Consider the following 16803-nt stretch of genomic DNA (forward strand, 5'->3'; position numbering starts at 1 on the left):
CAAAATGACCATTAATGAGAGAACACTGAAAGTACAATCAGTAAAAATACTCTCCTTTCAGCATTGCCTTTCCTTTGTGTATTTTAAAGAAGAGCTGAAATAATGCTTATTTTATTTTTCTTGAGAAACTATAGAAACTTCATGGATTTTGGTGCTTTTTTTTTAACAAAAACCATTTCCCAGGTTCATGAAAATTCGTTTTTCCTCCCTGTCCCATGTCCACTCAAGTCCCATTTCCAGTTTGAACCTCAACTCTCTTCACCCCATCAATGAAAGTTTAGCATCTAGTTCCTAGTATCTGTCTAGTTATCTAGTATCTCCCTGCCTCCACTATGAGCTGAAAATAAATCTGAATGAAATGCTAATGACTGTAATGATGCTTTTTTTCCCATTTGATGCTAAAATACTCAGCCACAGCTCCACAGAAAGTAAGAAATCTCCCCACACAGCAGTCTCTAGATGCTCACTCCTTTCTACATATGAAGGTGTGCCTATTTACAAACACCTCTTGCTGTGACATGGGAAAGCCTGCATGTTTCAGCCAGCTCTGCTGAACCTGCCTTTTGTCCCTCTGAGAACACAGCAATACCACATCCCTAATTTTTGTTGCCACTGGCAGGAGCCTTCAGACTGGAGCTTATGAGTATTACTCACTGAATGAGAAGACCACGCTGGCAGATGGGCCATACGCATTCAAGTAGGAGCAGTGGCTGTGCAAACCTGGCCAGAAGTGCAGCTCCTGAGGTACTCACAACATAAATTCCATTCCTGGGCACAGCTGCCTGAGGTATTACTTCAGCTGCAAATGCCAGATAAAGCTTGGCCAAGTCAGAAATTAGGCATTTCACTCTTCACATAGTCTGGCTGCATCTCTATCTCCACATACACATCAGCTACCACTTGATTGCCTAAATTGTTTAGACTTTATGAGCCTAGGCTTATTAAATAAATATCAGGAAAAGTCTTGCAGAGGAGGAATGTTAGCAATTAGGCCAGTGCCACTCCCCTGTCCCTTTACAAGGTCTGGTGAGCTGAGCCTGGTTGAGCGCCGGGCCTTGCTCGGTCCCAGCTGTCCAGCTGCGTATGCCGGGCGAGCAGCGCTGCTCCAGCTTGAGCAACTTCTGTTTTGAAACTTAGCAAGGATTGGCAGGACCACCAAGTAGTAACTGGCAAGGGTTGCAAAGAACCCTCTCCACAATACAGCCTAAGGCATCCCTGAAATATTATTTGGTTTCTAATTTAAACGGGCCCTTGCTGACACAGGCTGGCCTTTAGTGCTAGGATGAGAAGCATGTGAATGGAGAGGAAATTGTCATCTGTATAGAGAGCAGTTTCTACTTACTATTGAGACAAATGGGCAAATGTTTGCCTTTTTGCTAAAATGAGTGAAAGGGCAAAGTTTCATTGGAAACTAATGTGAAGACTAAACTGAAAAGACTTGTGTATACATTTGATACTTGGAAAAGGATGGTCATATGACTGAAACAGTGAACTGAATTTCAGGAGGTCTGGGCTCAATTTCTAGCTCCACATTAAGTTTCTCATGAGTCAGGAGAAGTCTCTTTAATTCATCATGGCTCTATTTCCTCAGTCAAATGAGGAGTATCTTCCCCCTCTTTCTAATTAGTAATTGCTACTTGGGATTCTTACATGATAATGCTATAAATATGTGTGACTTCATTACTAGAAAGTGAAAAAAACCACATTTTACTACACAAGTTCTTAGAATTTAGGCTTCCACAGAAAATATCTCTAAGGAAAAAAGTCTGTGAGAACCATGTAATAAAAGGAAATAGCTTTTGCCTATCTCAGAGCAATGCCTTGTTTCCATTCAACTTGCAACACTCAGAAGCTCTTTAGGGCAGGGACTGTTTGGATCATCTGCTATTTATATCTTTTCAGTGCATGTCTGACCTGTAAAAATACAGAGCTTCTCAGATCCCAGATTTCAGTGCACAAAGTGGCAACATCCCAAGTGTCTGTCTGAACAATACCTGGGCACAGAACACCTTCTTTTTGGATGCACTGCACTTCCTGCAGAGAAGTGACACAGAGCATTCTCACAGTCACATGCACCCCAGGCTACACCACAGCATCAACTGTCAGGCTGGTAGGTTAGAGGGGCCCTGACAGGCCTTGGCAGACTTCCAGATGCAATTGTTATGCATATAAAATAAACAATGTTAGCCCTACTGTGTTCTGCAGAAGTCCTAGAACAGGCTTGCTCACTGAACTCAGTGAAAGCAGATATTTGTTCCTCATGAAGCACCATGAGAAATACAGAGAATGAATAAACCCCATCTGCACACAGACTCCACTTGCATCCCACACATTCTGATTCATAGGAGAGATCACTTTGAGCCAGCCACAAAACATAGCTAGTTCTATGCACCCAGGGCTCATTAGCATGCTTTTCCATCCCTAAAGCAGTATATTTCAAAAATACTAGTAAATCACAATTTAAATCTTCATAGAATTTTACACAGTTTACTTTAAAAGCATTCCTGTAAGGCTGCTGTTATCTTCAACTTAGAGACAGCACAGACACTTACATGATTTGTTCAAAGTCAAGTGAGTCAGTCACAAAGCTGAAATGAGAATTCAAAAACCCCTCCCTATTTCCAGCATTGTAGCTTATTCTGTAAAGAATACAGTCTCGGGGAAATGGTTGCAGGATGGATTTAAATTTTTATTCAAATGATGGTAATGAAAAGTGAAACAGGAAGGTATTAAAATCATAGTTAAAATAGGTTGGAATAGCCTCATTATGAATCTAAAAAAAACCTCCTTAGATAAATTAAAAAATTTCCACAGCTCAACTATTGTGAGGTCTGCATATGTTGCTGCCCTCTGAATTTCTGTATTATTGTTTCAGGAAGTTGTTCCAACAGCATTAACTAGACCAGGTGAACTATACCTATGATGCAGACAGTAGGTCCTAAGCTGCCATCTACACTATTAAACAAGCAAATACTTAACATAGTCATTTAAAAAGCTCAAACATCAGGAAATGTTTCCTTTGATCTCAGTTCCCCCAAAACAGCCCTAAAGAGCCCAACAACTTAGTCAAGAAGGAAAGTGCATATAATCACAGAATCCCAGAATATCCTGACATGGAAGGAACCCCAGGACAAGCCCCAGAATCCCATCACGTGCCCAAGCATGTGTCCATAAGTAAGAGAGTTTCAGCTAGATAAAATTCATTAAAAGACTTGAGTGAGAATAAAAGTATAGAATATATGAAGATAAAAGCAGCCTCTGTGAATCAAACCAATACTATTTCTATTCCTGTATTTTGTAACTGAAAGTGAGCTCTTAGTATGGACCAGAGGCCAATAAGGACTTTTTATTTTGTTAGGGAGTTCCCCAGGCTGAATGTCAGTTCTGCATCTTTAGTTACCAACAACAGATTTCTTGTATGTGAATTTGTCCAGACTCCCTTTTAACTCATGCATAATTTTAACATCTAGATCATCCAGGACAAGGACTTCCACACCTTGTCAGGTGAACTGGCTCCTTTTGTTGATTATTAATGTGTACCTGACTAGCTTTATTTCATACCTGCTGGCTCTAAACACTTGAGGGGGCAACAAACAATTGATTCCCATCCACTCCATCAATTACATTCATCATTTGATGGATCTCTGACTCTTCCTCCTGTAAGTGATTTTTTCCAGAGTCCTAATGCAGTTTTATGGTGGTCACCCTGTAACTTGAATTGTTCCATGTGGCTTTTTCCTAAATCTTTTTCAGTTTAATTATCTTGGTTGATAAGAAAGAAGAAAGGCAGACTTACAGCTTCTCTTAGACACCCTAGAGAAAATGTCACTGTATCATTTGCAATTTCAATGTGACAAATGAGCCACATAAAATGTGAGTTAATTAGTGTTAACACTGCACATTGTAATGCAATCTCAAGCAGCTCAGCACTACAGTTCCACCTCTTTCCCTGAGGTTGGTGTACCAGAGTTATCAGGAGCAATTATGTGACCGTATGTGACCCTCCTGTGCAAAGTCCCTTTGTTCAAACCTGGCAGTGACATAGCTGAAGCAAACTGTTCCTTTCTGCTGACATAGCTGAAGCAAACTGTTCCTTTCTGCTGACTGGAGGTGGGGTAGTGAGTGGGGTAGCTGGGATGGAAAGTGAAAATACCTGAGGTTATGAAGCAATTTATTATTAAGCAATACCCCAAGCTGCTTCACACACTGACTCTGTTCAGCCTCTGAACACGGGGGAGGAATGAGTGTAATGTGACAGCAGCAGTAGCTGGCAGGTGAGTAAAACCTTGAAATCTCCCTGGTGATCTGTCACGAAACACTAAATATTGCAGCTTTTGAATGCCAGACCAAATATCATCCACACAAACACTACTTTTATAGCTGTTGGCAAGTACACATGCCAGGTTGGCTGTGCTTCCATGGGAGATGTTTAGAATCCATGAGTTTCATGATATATTAACATTGGGGTTTTTGCTGTTTATCCAACAAAGAAAGATACAACACAATAAATTAGAATATCCATAATTAAAACAATATAAAGCCACATCACTAGGAGAAGAACCTCAGTACATACAACTCAGTAAAAAACAAGCATTAAGAAATTTATGTAAATTAATTACTTAAGGAAGCTGCTCTTAGGTTTTAGACAATGTTAGTTGGAGCACTAGGAAATATCTAAAACCAACAATCCTTAAAATGTATTTTTTGGGCTGTTTGTTTGCAAACCTTAATTCTGAAGTCTGTCCAGAATGAATCCTACTGCAGAAGGTAACACCCATTAGTCTAGGAGGCAACTGCCCCTCCTGTGCAGACCTAGGCTAGCTTTTGATCTAAGACTCTACTAACTACCCCTGCTTTTTGTTTGAAACAATTTAAGATTCTCCCTGATAAGGAGCAAGTCAATCTTGGGTTACAAAGAAAGAAATTACTACCACTTACATCTGTTTTATCTTTGAGTCACAAGATTTCCTATCCAGCATGCAAAAAGTCTAATCTGTGAAATCATATCAGTGAAGATATAATTTAATCTGACAAAGAAAGGTTGTGATTTTTTATTATTAGTTGCCTTATGTGTAGTTACTCTAGATGGAGAGATTTCTTCTAATAAGAACTCATCAGTAGCTCTGTATCATGTTACCTTATTTTGGATTTTTAATGGAAAAAGTGAGTTTTCAGTAAAATGATACTCTTCACTAATATGAGCTTTACTCTACTTATGTTTCAATATGAAACACCTCAAATTCAGGTTTAGATTTACAGCTTAGTCTTTTTGGTCTTTCAAGTCGAAGAACTGATAAATTATAACCCACCCCATACAGCTCACTTGATTCTCTGTTGCCCCATCATTTATTTTACTTTCGACCAGTCTGATGTTAGTGATAATAAGCATGAAGACCTAAAGGTAGAAAAGCATTTAGATATCCTAGGAATAATGAAAGTGAACAGATGTTCATTTAATTATTAAAAAAAAAAAATCCTAAAAATAGAAATCTAAAGAATTATCTCTGTGAGGACAGATAAGGGAGTTTCACCTTTAGTAACTCACTTGCTCACAAAGAGGCCAAGGGCCAGCTGCTCTGATTTTCACTCATGCAATAATGGGTCTGGACAGTGTGTAAACTGTGACAGAATTTGTCCCTATATAACTGTCACTGTTAATATGTTCCAAACCACTGATCAATCCCTTTCAATCTCACACAGCCCTTCAAAGAAGTAAACTTGTGTAAGAGTAAACCCCTTAAAAGTAAGACAATTAGTGAGTAGGAGACAGGCAAATATTTGTTAGTAAAACAGAATTAGTGTTGCTTAGTATTTTTTTGGAACAGCTCACTCAACATTACACAGAAACTTGATATACACAAATCCAGAATGACAGCAGCCAAAATAAAGCAATCTTCTCCATAAAATGATAGTATTAAATTACATCTGCCTCAGTGGTTTAATGTAGTTCATTTTGGCCCAAGTTAAGTGTGCTAGATTTTCTATACACTACAGTGTAGTAGTAACGATAACTAATCTTTAAAATTAAGAAAAAACAGTTTTCTTCTTGGTTTAAATTTTATTTTTTGTGAATGGAAGCTCCATTAAGAAAATGAATTTATTAATGTAAGTTATTTTTAGCACTGTCATTTTCAGTGCTCCAGAATTCTCTTCATCATGCAAATTTAAGTAAGTGGAGTATTTAAATATCAATTCAGTCGAAAGTGCTGTGCATATATTTACTCTCTCTATGGAAATAGAGTAATGGTCCCCCAATGAACATTCCTTAACATTTTGGTGAGTTAATCTGAAAAGTCAGACTCAGTTTACTGCTTTTCTTTATAACAAATAATATTGGTAGTTTAATGGCAAATGTAATGTAGATTTTCTGTTAAATTCGACAGAGTTTGGTTCACAATAAACAAGAAAATGCAGAAGAAACATTTATAGATAAAGATGAGTGTTTCACAGTAAGAAGGAAACATTCCCCATCATATAAGATATTTCAACTCTAGTTATACTGCAATCTTTTTCCAATCTGTGCACATTTTATATATATGTATATAGGTATAAAAGTAATTCCTGAAATATAAGGTACTATATTTCATTTAGTAAGGTACAAAATGATGCCCAAATTTTTGAGGTTATTTTTTCCACCAGGAATGCCTTTATTTTTAATATCTCATCTTGACTAGGAATAGGTTGCTGAAAGTTGCCATCTGCTTCCAGTTTGCACATAAAATCCCAATTAGCTGAACTTCATATATGTTTTGCAAGATAATTATGCTTAGTTTTTTCCAGAATGGGAATATATTTGTCAGATAGTATCTGGATGTCCTCATAAGCACAGCAATCTTAGCTTGACTTTGTGTGCCCCCTAACATGCTCAAATAGAAGGTTATCAATTTGGTTGATGAGAGATTATGGCCTTTGATTACCACTGCTCTAAAGTACTCTGTTTCCCCTTGATTACAAACAGTCAAGCTTAACAAGAACCCTGTTTTTTTCAATTACACAGGGAGAAAGGAACGTCAGCATTTCTCTGTATTGACACTACTTTAAAATACAGTATCTATGTGCCATGTTTTGTGTAAACAATTTGGTTTCTCATATAATTAACCTGAGCATGCATCTATCAAAGATTTTCGATATATCAATAAAACAAATTACAAAAAAAGAAAACTTTTTTAAAGAAAATAAAGTAAAGTATAATCCAATCCAAAGGCGTATTATCAGCACAAGTTACTAATTTCAAAGTCACACTATCAGTATGGATACTCACAGGTTTTCTTGCCAGACAGCTATGGATTAGGAGTGGTAAAGGGTTCAACTCAAGTGCTTTCCTTATTATACAGAGGCTTCAGAAACAAAGTAGAAAGGATTCCAGATGGCCCATCAGACTCCTACTGAAACCAGTGACAGTAGCAGGTATAGTAACTCTTGAAATACTGTTTGGGAATATTTTACACTCACACTCAAATTCATCTGAGTAATAGTCTGGGGAAAGTAAAACCAATGGACACTGTGCCATTACAGATCAGATTTAGGTCCTTTATTTACTCTGTGTGACTTATCTTCTTCTCAGTCCAGATAAAGCCAAATATGATCCCTCTTCCTATGCTCAACATTTCACATTAAATTAGATAAACCCTATTCACGTTTGATCTCTTCTTCCCAACAAGTATGTCCACAGCTACCCAGCCTTGAATAAGAGAAAAAATGTTAAGGTGGCTGAACAGAACTTATTTTCACAAGATCTAACATTTGGACAACATTATCATCACATCTTTCAAGAAAATCTAGTTACTCAGTCCTAAGTGATTTTCTGTCCTCATTAATTCCTACCACGAAACACAAAGCTGGGACAGTTTAGAGCATTATTATGTTTCCTTTACAAAGAGATCATCTCCTGATGAAAAGTTATACAATAGATTGATTTTGTAACGGTGAAATAAAAATCACTTTAAAATCAAGAACTACTACTACTGAGCATTGCTGCTGTTTGAGTGATGCCAACACAGCCTTAGCCTGGTATCCTGTTTGGAGGAGAAAAATGGATTCTTTTTAAAGATTGCATTCTACATTTTCCATCTTGTTATTTGAATGCTATTGCACTGCTGCAACTGGTTAGCACTGCACATCTGGCTGAATTGTCTTGAACTGGTATTTTCCCTAACTATTGTGTATGTGTATGCTGGGTTTTTTAAAAAAAATATTGTATGAACACTGAAACAATGCCCTATTGCAGACTGCTACACACAATTAGTGAGAGCATGGTTTTTTCTGATTCTGTTCTCAATGTCAAAAAAGTGCTATTTTTAAAGTTAGCCACCATGAAATTCTAGTCATGCTTTTACAATGCTTTTAATTTTGTGGGGTTTTGGCTCTTAATCTCATAGGCTCTTAATCTCATAGGCTCTTAGGAAGTGTTATCTCATAAAAGCTCTAAATTTCAACGACTTTTACTCTATAGCAACTATTTTAAACTCCCATTTATCAGGAAAAAAGAGCATATAACTAAAATATTCTCATAAAAATAGTTTCACAGAAACAAAACAGATAAATGTTCCATTCAGTAAAAGGTCACTTTTTCATAACTTTGGCTACAGAAGCCCTACAATTCAGCCAAATTTGATTCCAAAGCCAAAAGTTTCCTGTCTTCCTGCTACAAACTATCATACTAAGATTTTGCAAAGTCCATCATACTAGTGAGGGGCAAAAAGTCAATCTTTTCTCATAAAATTCCCATCATAACCAAATATTGTTACTTATAAATACTACAATTTACAACTTTCACAACTACAAAGCATTTGGGGAAAAAATATGGATGGGAGGCATAAAGTGCTATTTCTTAATTAAAATAAACCAACACATAAATATCCAGAGCTTAAAAATGCACGGTCCTGGTTTGCTTTCTAGTAGAAAGGATCTGGAAAGCCCCTGCTTGTGCTCAGCTAAGAATTTCCCTGCCATGGGGGAGCTCCCTGCTGACACAGAGCCAGCAGGACTGGATCCTGCACAGATCCCATTTGACACCAGCACAGGATGCATTAGGAGCTGGCAAGAAGTGGCCAGAGCACATTTTGTACTTCTGAGGACTCACAAGCCTAGATTGCTCTAATTTATACTCAGACTAGGCCTGCCTTACACCAGGCAGTTCTGCAAGGCTAAGCATAAATCCAGTGCAACAGAGACTCTGGATTTAGCTACATATAAGAAGTCTCTAATGCTAAATCATAAATTAGCCAAAAACACTGAATGAGTTTTTACTGTCCTGTAAGATTTGAAAAAACTTAAAGCCTGGAGAAAAGCAATCATTCTTCAGAGCTGTCACCCTCTCTCATAACCATGACAACCAGGTGCCTTGGTCTATGCAAGCATACCTTGGATATGTTCTTAACTGCTCCTACAGTGATATTGAGAGGTCTCATCTGTACATTAATTGCTCATTTTTCATCCCAAGTATAAAATGTCTGGCTGCAGACAGCAGGGTTTTCTGACAAAAATGTGCGATTGTGTCTCTTGTGTTTGTCCAACTGCATTTCAGACACAAGCTTAACTTTCAGCACATTTTTCAACTAGCAGGAAGAGGATTGAATAGGACACATGAGAAGAAAAGACATCCAGTGGAGTCTCTTCCTTCTGTTCTTCCATAATTTTCTATGAAAATGAGGAGTTTTGCATCTTTCTTTGCAACAAGTCTGGCATAATGCCGGCTGGTATTCCCAAGCCAGGTGGAAGTTCAGCTCAATGATACACTGTATCATTTATTCTCTGAAGAATACTGTGCAGAATTGGAATAATGAAAACCTGGCTTCTGGTTTTCCAGATACAGATTTTTACTACCTAGTAAAATTTGGGCTTTATGACCTCTATCAGTTTTATGATTGTGCAGATACCCAGTTTCTGAACATGTGCACTCCAGTGATTTTGATCAGTTGTTCCCAAGCTTTGCTCTTGAGATGACCACCACCAGAGATGGTGCTGACCTGTGGTGGGACCACCTATGCAAAACCAGAAGCTTCTTGTCACACCAGGTACACATTCTGTCACCTCTAACTCTAATTGCAGTTTCATTCATCCAAGAAGGATTCTCAATTCCTTGTTTTCATCTACAAGTGCTCTATGTGCCTCACCTCCCAAACCAGAACCTCTCTTAGGGTGCCCAGTCCCTTCCTGACCTTTGATCACACACCAGCACAAGTCAAGGTGACAGAAACTGTAGCCACATGCTCCTACATAAAAAGCTTCCCTGCTTTACAAACCCTGCTCCTTCCTTTCTGCCTGAGCCCTGCCTGATGCTCCTGAAGCCAGCCCTGGGAGCTGGGAAATTTGGGATCATGCATTCATTGCTGAAAGCATTCCTGCAACTGCAGCCTCATAGGGAAGTACATCTCAACAGATCAGCAAAATCCTTCTGTTCACCTCATGACTCAGAGAAGTGCTTGTTACAAGCAGAGTTAACAGCTGCCATCATCATGTGCCACTTTCAGTTGGCTTTGTACCACAATTTGGGAATGTCTGTCTTAGACAATAGGCACAAATATGTGTAACAGTCACATTTAGATCTGTTCTTTTCTCTTCCTGACAATGTTCTAATTTAAGATCCTGGTTTCACTTAACCAGACATTTTTAATGGAGAGAACTTCACTCCTATATGGCACCTTCAAGGACCATGACTCCTCCAGAAATCTGTATTACACAAGCCAAACAGTGCTAACAGTTGTACTGCTAACAGGTCACATACTTGGGGTTTGTTTTTACACTAATGTTTGTTTAAAAGTGAGGAATACATTTTGGATTGTAAATATGTTCATTCCAAAAAAACTGTGAAGAGAATAAGAAGAGTCAGATGGAAGAATTTTACCTCTACTTTGTGCTGATTACATAATTTATCAAGAAGTTGTTCCACAGGCCTCCAACAGATGCTCTGCTGTTAAAGCCATGAAAAGTCATTCAGGGAGAGAGTGAAGGCCTCGGGGGTGTGGTCCACATGCTTCAGCACATATATCCTCAGCCCTGGCCTGCAGATAGCACATCTGGTCCAGGCATGGACCTGATGGTTGGCCAAAATACAGGCTTACAATAATGCTCCTTTTTTCAGCTTTAATGTAAGCCTGTTTTCTTGCCAAATTCAAATCCTGCCAAAATTTGGCCAAAGATGTTTGCTCAATTGTGCAATATCTTAAGTTTATATCCAACAACTCTTTGCGAAAACAATTGTATCGTGTTTTTAATGTTTACAGGCATTAACAATATTTAATTTTAAGTAGAATTTTACTGCTGACACTCTCGTGTTTTACAGTAAATTACCTTAGAAAGGGTTTTTCCATTAGCTCTGAGTGTCACGAGTCCAGCACAGCACACCAAAGCACTGGAGCTAGAGAGACCAGAACTTGGAGGGATGGTTCCATCTAGCAGACAATTCATTCCAGTTGGGTTATTAAGACCAAAATGTTCCTAACAATGAAAAAATAAACAATCTCAGTTTCAAGTACAGACAGGCTCAGGCTTGCAATTATCTGATACTTAGAAAGAGAATCCTTCTGCTGAGTTGCTGGAAGCGAGGACCTGCTTCTGGTATCTCCAAAATAAAGCAAAACCAAAATTTTCATTCTGTTCCTTAAGAACAAAGCCAATGGTGGAGCTTCAGCCAAAGGTATGTCTGCAATTGCTGTACACAAACATATAACTACCCCAAGCAGAACTCAGGATGGGCTGCACGCCCAAGAATTCACCAAGCTTCGTGGGTGGGTTTTGCAGCAACTGGTTCTGCTTTGAGCTGCCATGGTGACAGTGCAAAGTCACCAATCCTTTCATACCCTACTTTTGTCCTTTTCTCCACAGCTCTTCATTTGAGGCACCACAAAGAGCTCTAGGTCCACTTTATGCTTCACTTCCAACGCTGGCACATGGTGTTAGGGAGCCACATGATGCTGAGGGGAAACCAGTAGCCATGCAGCTGCTTTCAAAGCCACATACTCATGTCCTGAAGCACCCACAGGACTGACACTGGGAAAACCACAATGGTACTTAAGGAACTCTGTGCTTTAGGGTCACAAAGACATACCTACCAACAGGGATGGTCTCTGGCATGCTCTTTTTTGAATGAAGTTTAAAATATTCTAGCATACACGATAAATATCACAGATAATACATTTAATCCAGAAGTCATAAATCTTCATATACATATTCTTTTATTTATTCTTTAGTTGCTTTGTCTTTTTATTTATAATCACTTTTATATAAATTTCTCTCTGCTATTATTTTGAAACAAACATACAGTACTTATTAAAAAAATCATTGACTGTGTATGGGGGGGTACATGAATAGCAAACTTCTGATGCAATTTATACATCAATAAACTATGTTACAGTGTTAATAATCAGAAAAAATGACAGTATTTTCATAAAGAAATGTCAACCTTCAAAAGGTTTTTACTACTTTTCCTGAAACAACCTCAACCATAAATATCAATGGTAAAGATCAGCAAACACAAAGAGCCTCTTTTAAAGTCTTCTACCATCACTTCAAATTAGATTTTGAATTTCCTGTTTTAAAAATAAAGAAAATTCATATCTAGAATACTATTGCTGCCCATGCCCCTTCATGAAGAACACTAGACAGGCTTGTTCATAAACAGAAAATGCCTGAGTAACCAGAAACTGATCCACGGTTTCTGGATTGTCTTGAATGTGAATCAGGCTTGCAGACTTATCACGCGATGTTTAAATAGAAAACGTACTTCAGTTTCAAAAATGAAAATGGACTTTGCCAAGTTCTGCAACAGTTCTGTCCCAAAAGGATAGCATGTTCAACTTAATATAAACAGATTATCCCGCTGGACCCTCTGAGTACTTGTATTTCAGAGTTTCTTAAGTCTGTAACATTTATGCTTATTTTCTGCCAGTACTAGAGTCTACAAACCTGCTTTGCAAATTAACCTTCAAGTATGAAAGCTTGTCCTTAGGAAACAAATCTCAGTAGCAGACTGAAAAATAAATAAGTCAATTGGTCATGCAAGCCTTAATATAAGAAAGGATATATTGTAAAGAAACCTAATCTATATCTCTACAGTCAGTGCAATTTAAATGCCTGTGTTACTGAGCAATACAAAATTGAAAATACTCATGTTACTGCACACATAAGTCATTTATTTGGGTCTATGTATAGAAGTAGGGGGCTTTTCAGGACCTGTGAATTGTAATAAAGTGATTTGTGGCACTGGTTGTTCTGCATATGGTATTCTGAAGACTCCAGTGACAGCTCTGAGGTAGGCTATTCAGCAGTCTGCAGTCCTTAGCTATTCTGAGGCAGACTTCATGTGCTTTAAAAAGCACATTTACCCATCATTTGGGCTGGCTGTTCCTGACCTGCCATCACTGCTCATCCCATCTGCCCTTCCAGAAATATTAGATTGACATCAAGCAGAGAAGTCACCTTTTTTTTTTTTCCCCTCAAAGGGCAGTGCATTCTGTGCATTCTGTGCCTCACCTGCAAACAGCAGGTGAGATCTGCAGGAGCCTCGATGGTGAGCTAAGGCCACCTCCCAGAGCAGCACTGACAACCAGCACTTGCCTTCCCAACAGCTGGGTCATCAGGTCAGTCTGGAGAGGGAGATAACCTCGAGTGGGCAGACAGGGAAAGGTCTGGTTGGTGTGTCTGTGCTCCTGTCTTTACTGTAAGTGTGCCCCTTCCTGCATAGCTGCACTTTTAACTCAGGGCATTCTGAAAATCCCATTCAAATTCCAAACCCTGAAAACCAGGATGAGTAATGGTTCTTAATGGATTATTTCTTCTGTATGCTGTTTACTTGGTTTTTGCATTTTCTTTTGCCTACTGTATGAGTCAGCTTCACTCATCTGTTGTGCACAAATTATAGGTTTTAAGCTTTATGGAAGTCCATGTTTTTTAAATGCTTCCATAGAAAGAAAAGGGCTAAGATATGATCTTCGTGTCCTGAAAGACATACCTCCAAACCTTTTTCAAAGCAGATTTTAATTGAATAATTCCATTGGAAAGGATTCCTTTTGACTTCAAAATACGGAAACGTCATCCTCATAATGTTTGATCACAACTTTCCTAAGCAATTATTTGCTATAGTAATTTGTTTTATAGAGATGAAAATAGTGCTCTGCAAAAGCAAACCCACTCATATCTCCTCTTCAAGTTGGAACAAAAAAATTCTTAATTGTATGCTTAAAAAAAAGCTAAAGAATGCAGGGAAACACTTTGAGGGTAAATAGGTATTCTTGTATTTTGCTTCTACATTAATTTCATAAATTAAATGGATTTGTCTTACCTGAATACCCTTCAGTCCACACAGGAAGTAGTTATGCCACTGAGGTTTCGTTTTGTTAATCTGAATGTTATTAACACTAGTACTGAAATCCCTGCAAAAACAGAAAAACCTTGAGGCTTTAACGTGTATAAAATTTCGTTTGAAAAAACGTGGCTTGTTACTGCCACCTGCTGATGGACACAACTGGTTTGATAGTTTTCAGTGCAATGCTTTCTGGCTTGGTTTTTTGTTTGATCTTTTCACATATCTTCTTTATTAATCATTTCTATATGTTCTTTCAGATGAAAGCATAAGAATTATTGATTAAGTATAAATAGTATATTAAATAAATCCATAAATTGCGCTGCCTTTGACATCCTTAAATTCAGGCACGATACCTTCCATCATGTATGTGTATGCTATCATGATTTCTTAGAAGTGAAAATTTAAATAATCATATCTGTCAAACCTTGACTAGAGACAGATAAACTTCAGGGTCTCTGGTAATTCCTGCTCAGGATTTCATCTTCATTACCTGTGCTCTGAATGGCACTTCACTAAAAGAAGCCTAATGCTGCAAAATTACATTATGTATGTTACAAGACAAAAAATATTTGGTTTAAATATTTTATCTGTTTCCTCCAGGATAATTCCTACTCCACCTTTCTTTCAAAATAATAAAAATAGTGAGCTTGGATGTTCCCAAAGAACAGCTAGGTTCTGTCAGAATGACATGGGTGACATGCAGAGGCCTCAGAGACGTGTGTCAGTCCCCAGGATGTGAAAGTTGTTTGGCAGTCTGTGCCCTTGAACAGCCAGAACTTTATCTGCTTGATGTCATGACAGCAGGTGCCCAACACAGAAACAACAAAGGCACTGAGAACATCAAGAAATCAAATCAAAAACGTTCAAAAGTTCCAGATCAAGATGTGCTCTACAAGGTGTGCTCTGCTAAATAATATGAACAGAGGCAGCTGAATTCCTGGAAATATTTAACAGAAATAAAAACACTTTCAAGAAATTATACTTTAGGGGACAGTCTGTACCTCCTAAGAGGAGGGAGTTTTTCCTTTTTACTCTGGTCCCAGTAAACTACATAGATTATTGATTTCCTGTTTTTATTTTTGTCCAAAAGGACATTACTGATTAATATTTGTCATGGATACCAGTGAAAAGATGTTTTTATCAGTTAATTATTGTTACCCATGGAGAAAAAGTTATATAACGCATCTTTACTACAATATAATTGTCTTCAAGCAATGTCTGAAAAGCTCACTTCATTCTGGTGCACTTAAAAGGCTGCAATTTTTGTGTCATGCAACCCCCAAATCAACAAGCAGTGCTGCAGTGGTCCCACAGTTCACCTGGTCTATTGCTTGCCCCACTGTAGTGAGGATCTCCACTTGTACTCCCAGCCCCCAACCTATGCCCAGCTCCACATGACAGACCTTGCACTTTGAGTATCAATTTGCAATTCCCATTTTGCCAGTTGTACATTCAATTTCAACCTTAATTACAGTGCAAACCCATCAGATTGGTGTATAGTTTAACAACTATATCTTGCTATCTTAGTGCCACCAACAAGATTTTATCAACAGTGCAGCAGCAAAGAATTGCACACAGCTAGTGTCAGAAATTACTAGGTTTTGTAGAGGAACACAAAAGATGTGAAAGGGAGTACTGAGATTAGAGTACTAGGAAAGTTTGAGAATGGCTGTAGATTCTTCCAATTTGAGATTCACTTGTATGCAGAATGATCTCCAAGAGAATAAAACATCAACTTGGTTATGGTTCTTGAGTAAAATAAACCCTCCCCAAGGTATTTGTAAAATAGAAAATACTTGTCATATGTAATGAAGATTTAAAAGTTCTGTGTTTGTTTATGCTTATTTCCTACAATAATCTTAAGTCATTGCTGTAAAAAAAAAAACGGTTGGTGGAAAGCAAGGTGTGAAAGTGATTAAGAGAAATAAAATCTTAAGTCCTCTTTGCCTCAAAGAAGAGTCCTAAAATATTTTATTTTCATAATTCCTTTTACCCTCTCAGAGTAAAATTTCAATGAACAAGACACATATTATGACTATATTTGCTGTATCTCAAGAAAAATTAAAATAATTACTTCTTAATATGCATTTTGCTTTTTTTGGCAATCTTCTCACATAGAAAATGAAAGACAAAAAAAAGACTTTGATTTTGGCAGGTTTTATATGGACATAATTCACACAAACAAAGAATGTGGGACTGTCAAAATCCCCAGAATCCTTAAGTCTATTTTTTGTTATCACATTCAGTTTTTTTATAAAAAAGAGTTCCTAAATATCCAAGCTTTATCTTAAATCAGTAAATCCTCAGCCTTGCCTTTGAACCTCCTGCTGAAAATTAGACAGTTTAATATAAGAACTTTATAACAAAATAAAATAAAAGATTAGGAAAAACATACCCATGAAATAAAAGTACTCTGATACTGTCTGCTCCAGCCTGTTTTAAAGGATGCTTGGGGAAGAATGCCACTTCTCCATAACTAGACATAAAAACTTCAGGTT

General features: G+C 37.8%; 1 protein-coding gene across 3 annotated transcripts in view; it reads right to left on the minus strand.

Annotated features, from left to right (window-relative positions):
- GALK2 (galactokinase 2) overlaps positions 1–16803 on the minus strand; it is a 44628-nt gene that overhangs the window by 22478 nt on the left and 5347 nt on the right. For 2 of the 3 annotated variants that reach the window (XM_079317625.1, XM_079317626.1), the window contains exons 4-5: positions 14282–14372; positions 11293–11439 (exon numbers count right to left, since the gene is read on the minus strand). In XM_079317625.1, the coding sequence (XP_079173751.1) occupies positions 11293–11439; positions 14282–14372 (238 nt within the window). The remainder of the gene's footprint in view (positions 1–11292; positions 11440–14281; positions 14373–16803) is intronic. The other variant, XM_079317624.1, reaches the window with a different exon arrangement.

This window comes from Erithacus rubecula, assembly GCF_903797595.1.
Source record: "Erithacus rubecula genome assembly, chromosome: 14".
NCBI classification, from domain to species: domain Eukaryota; kingdom Metazoa; phylum Chordata; class Aves; order Passeriformes; family Muscicapidae; genus Erithacus; species Erithacus rubecula.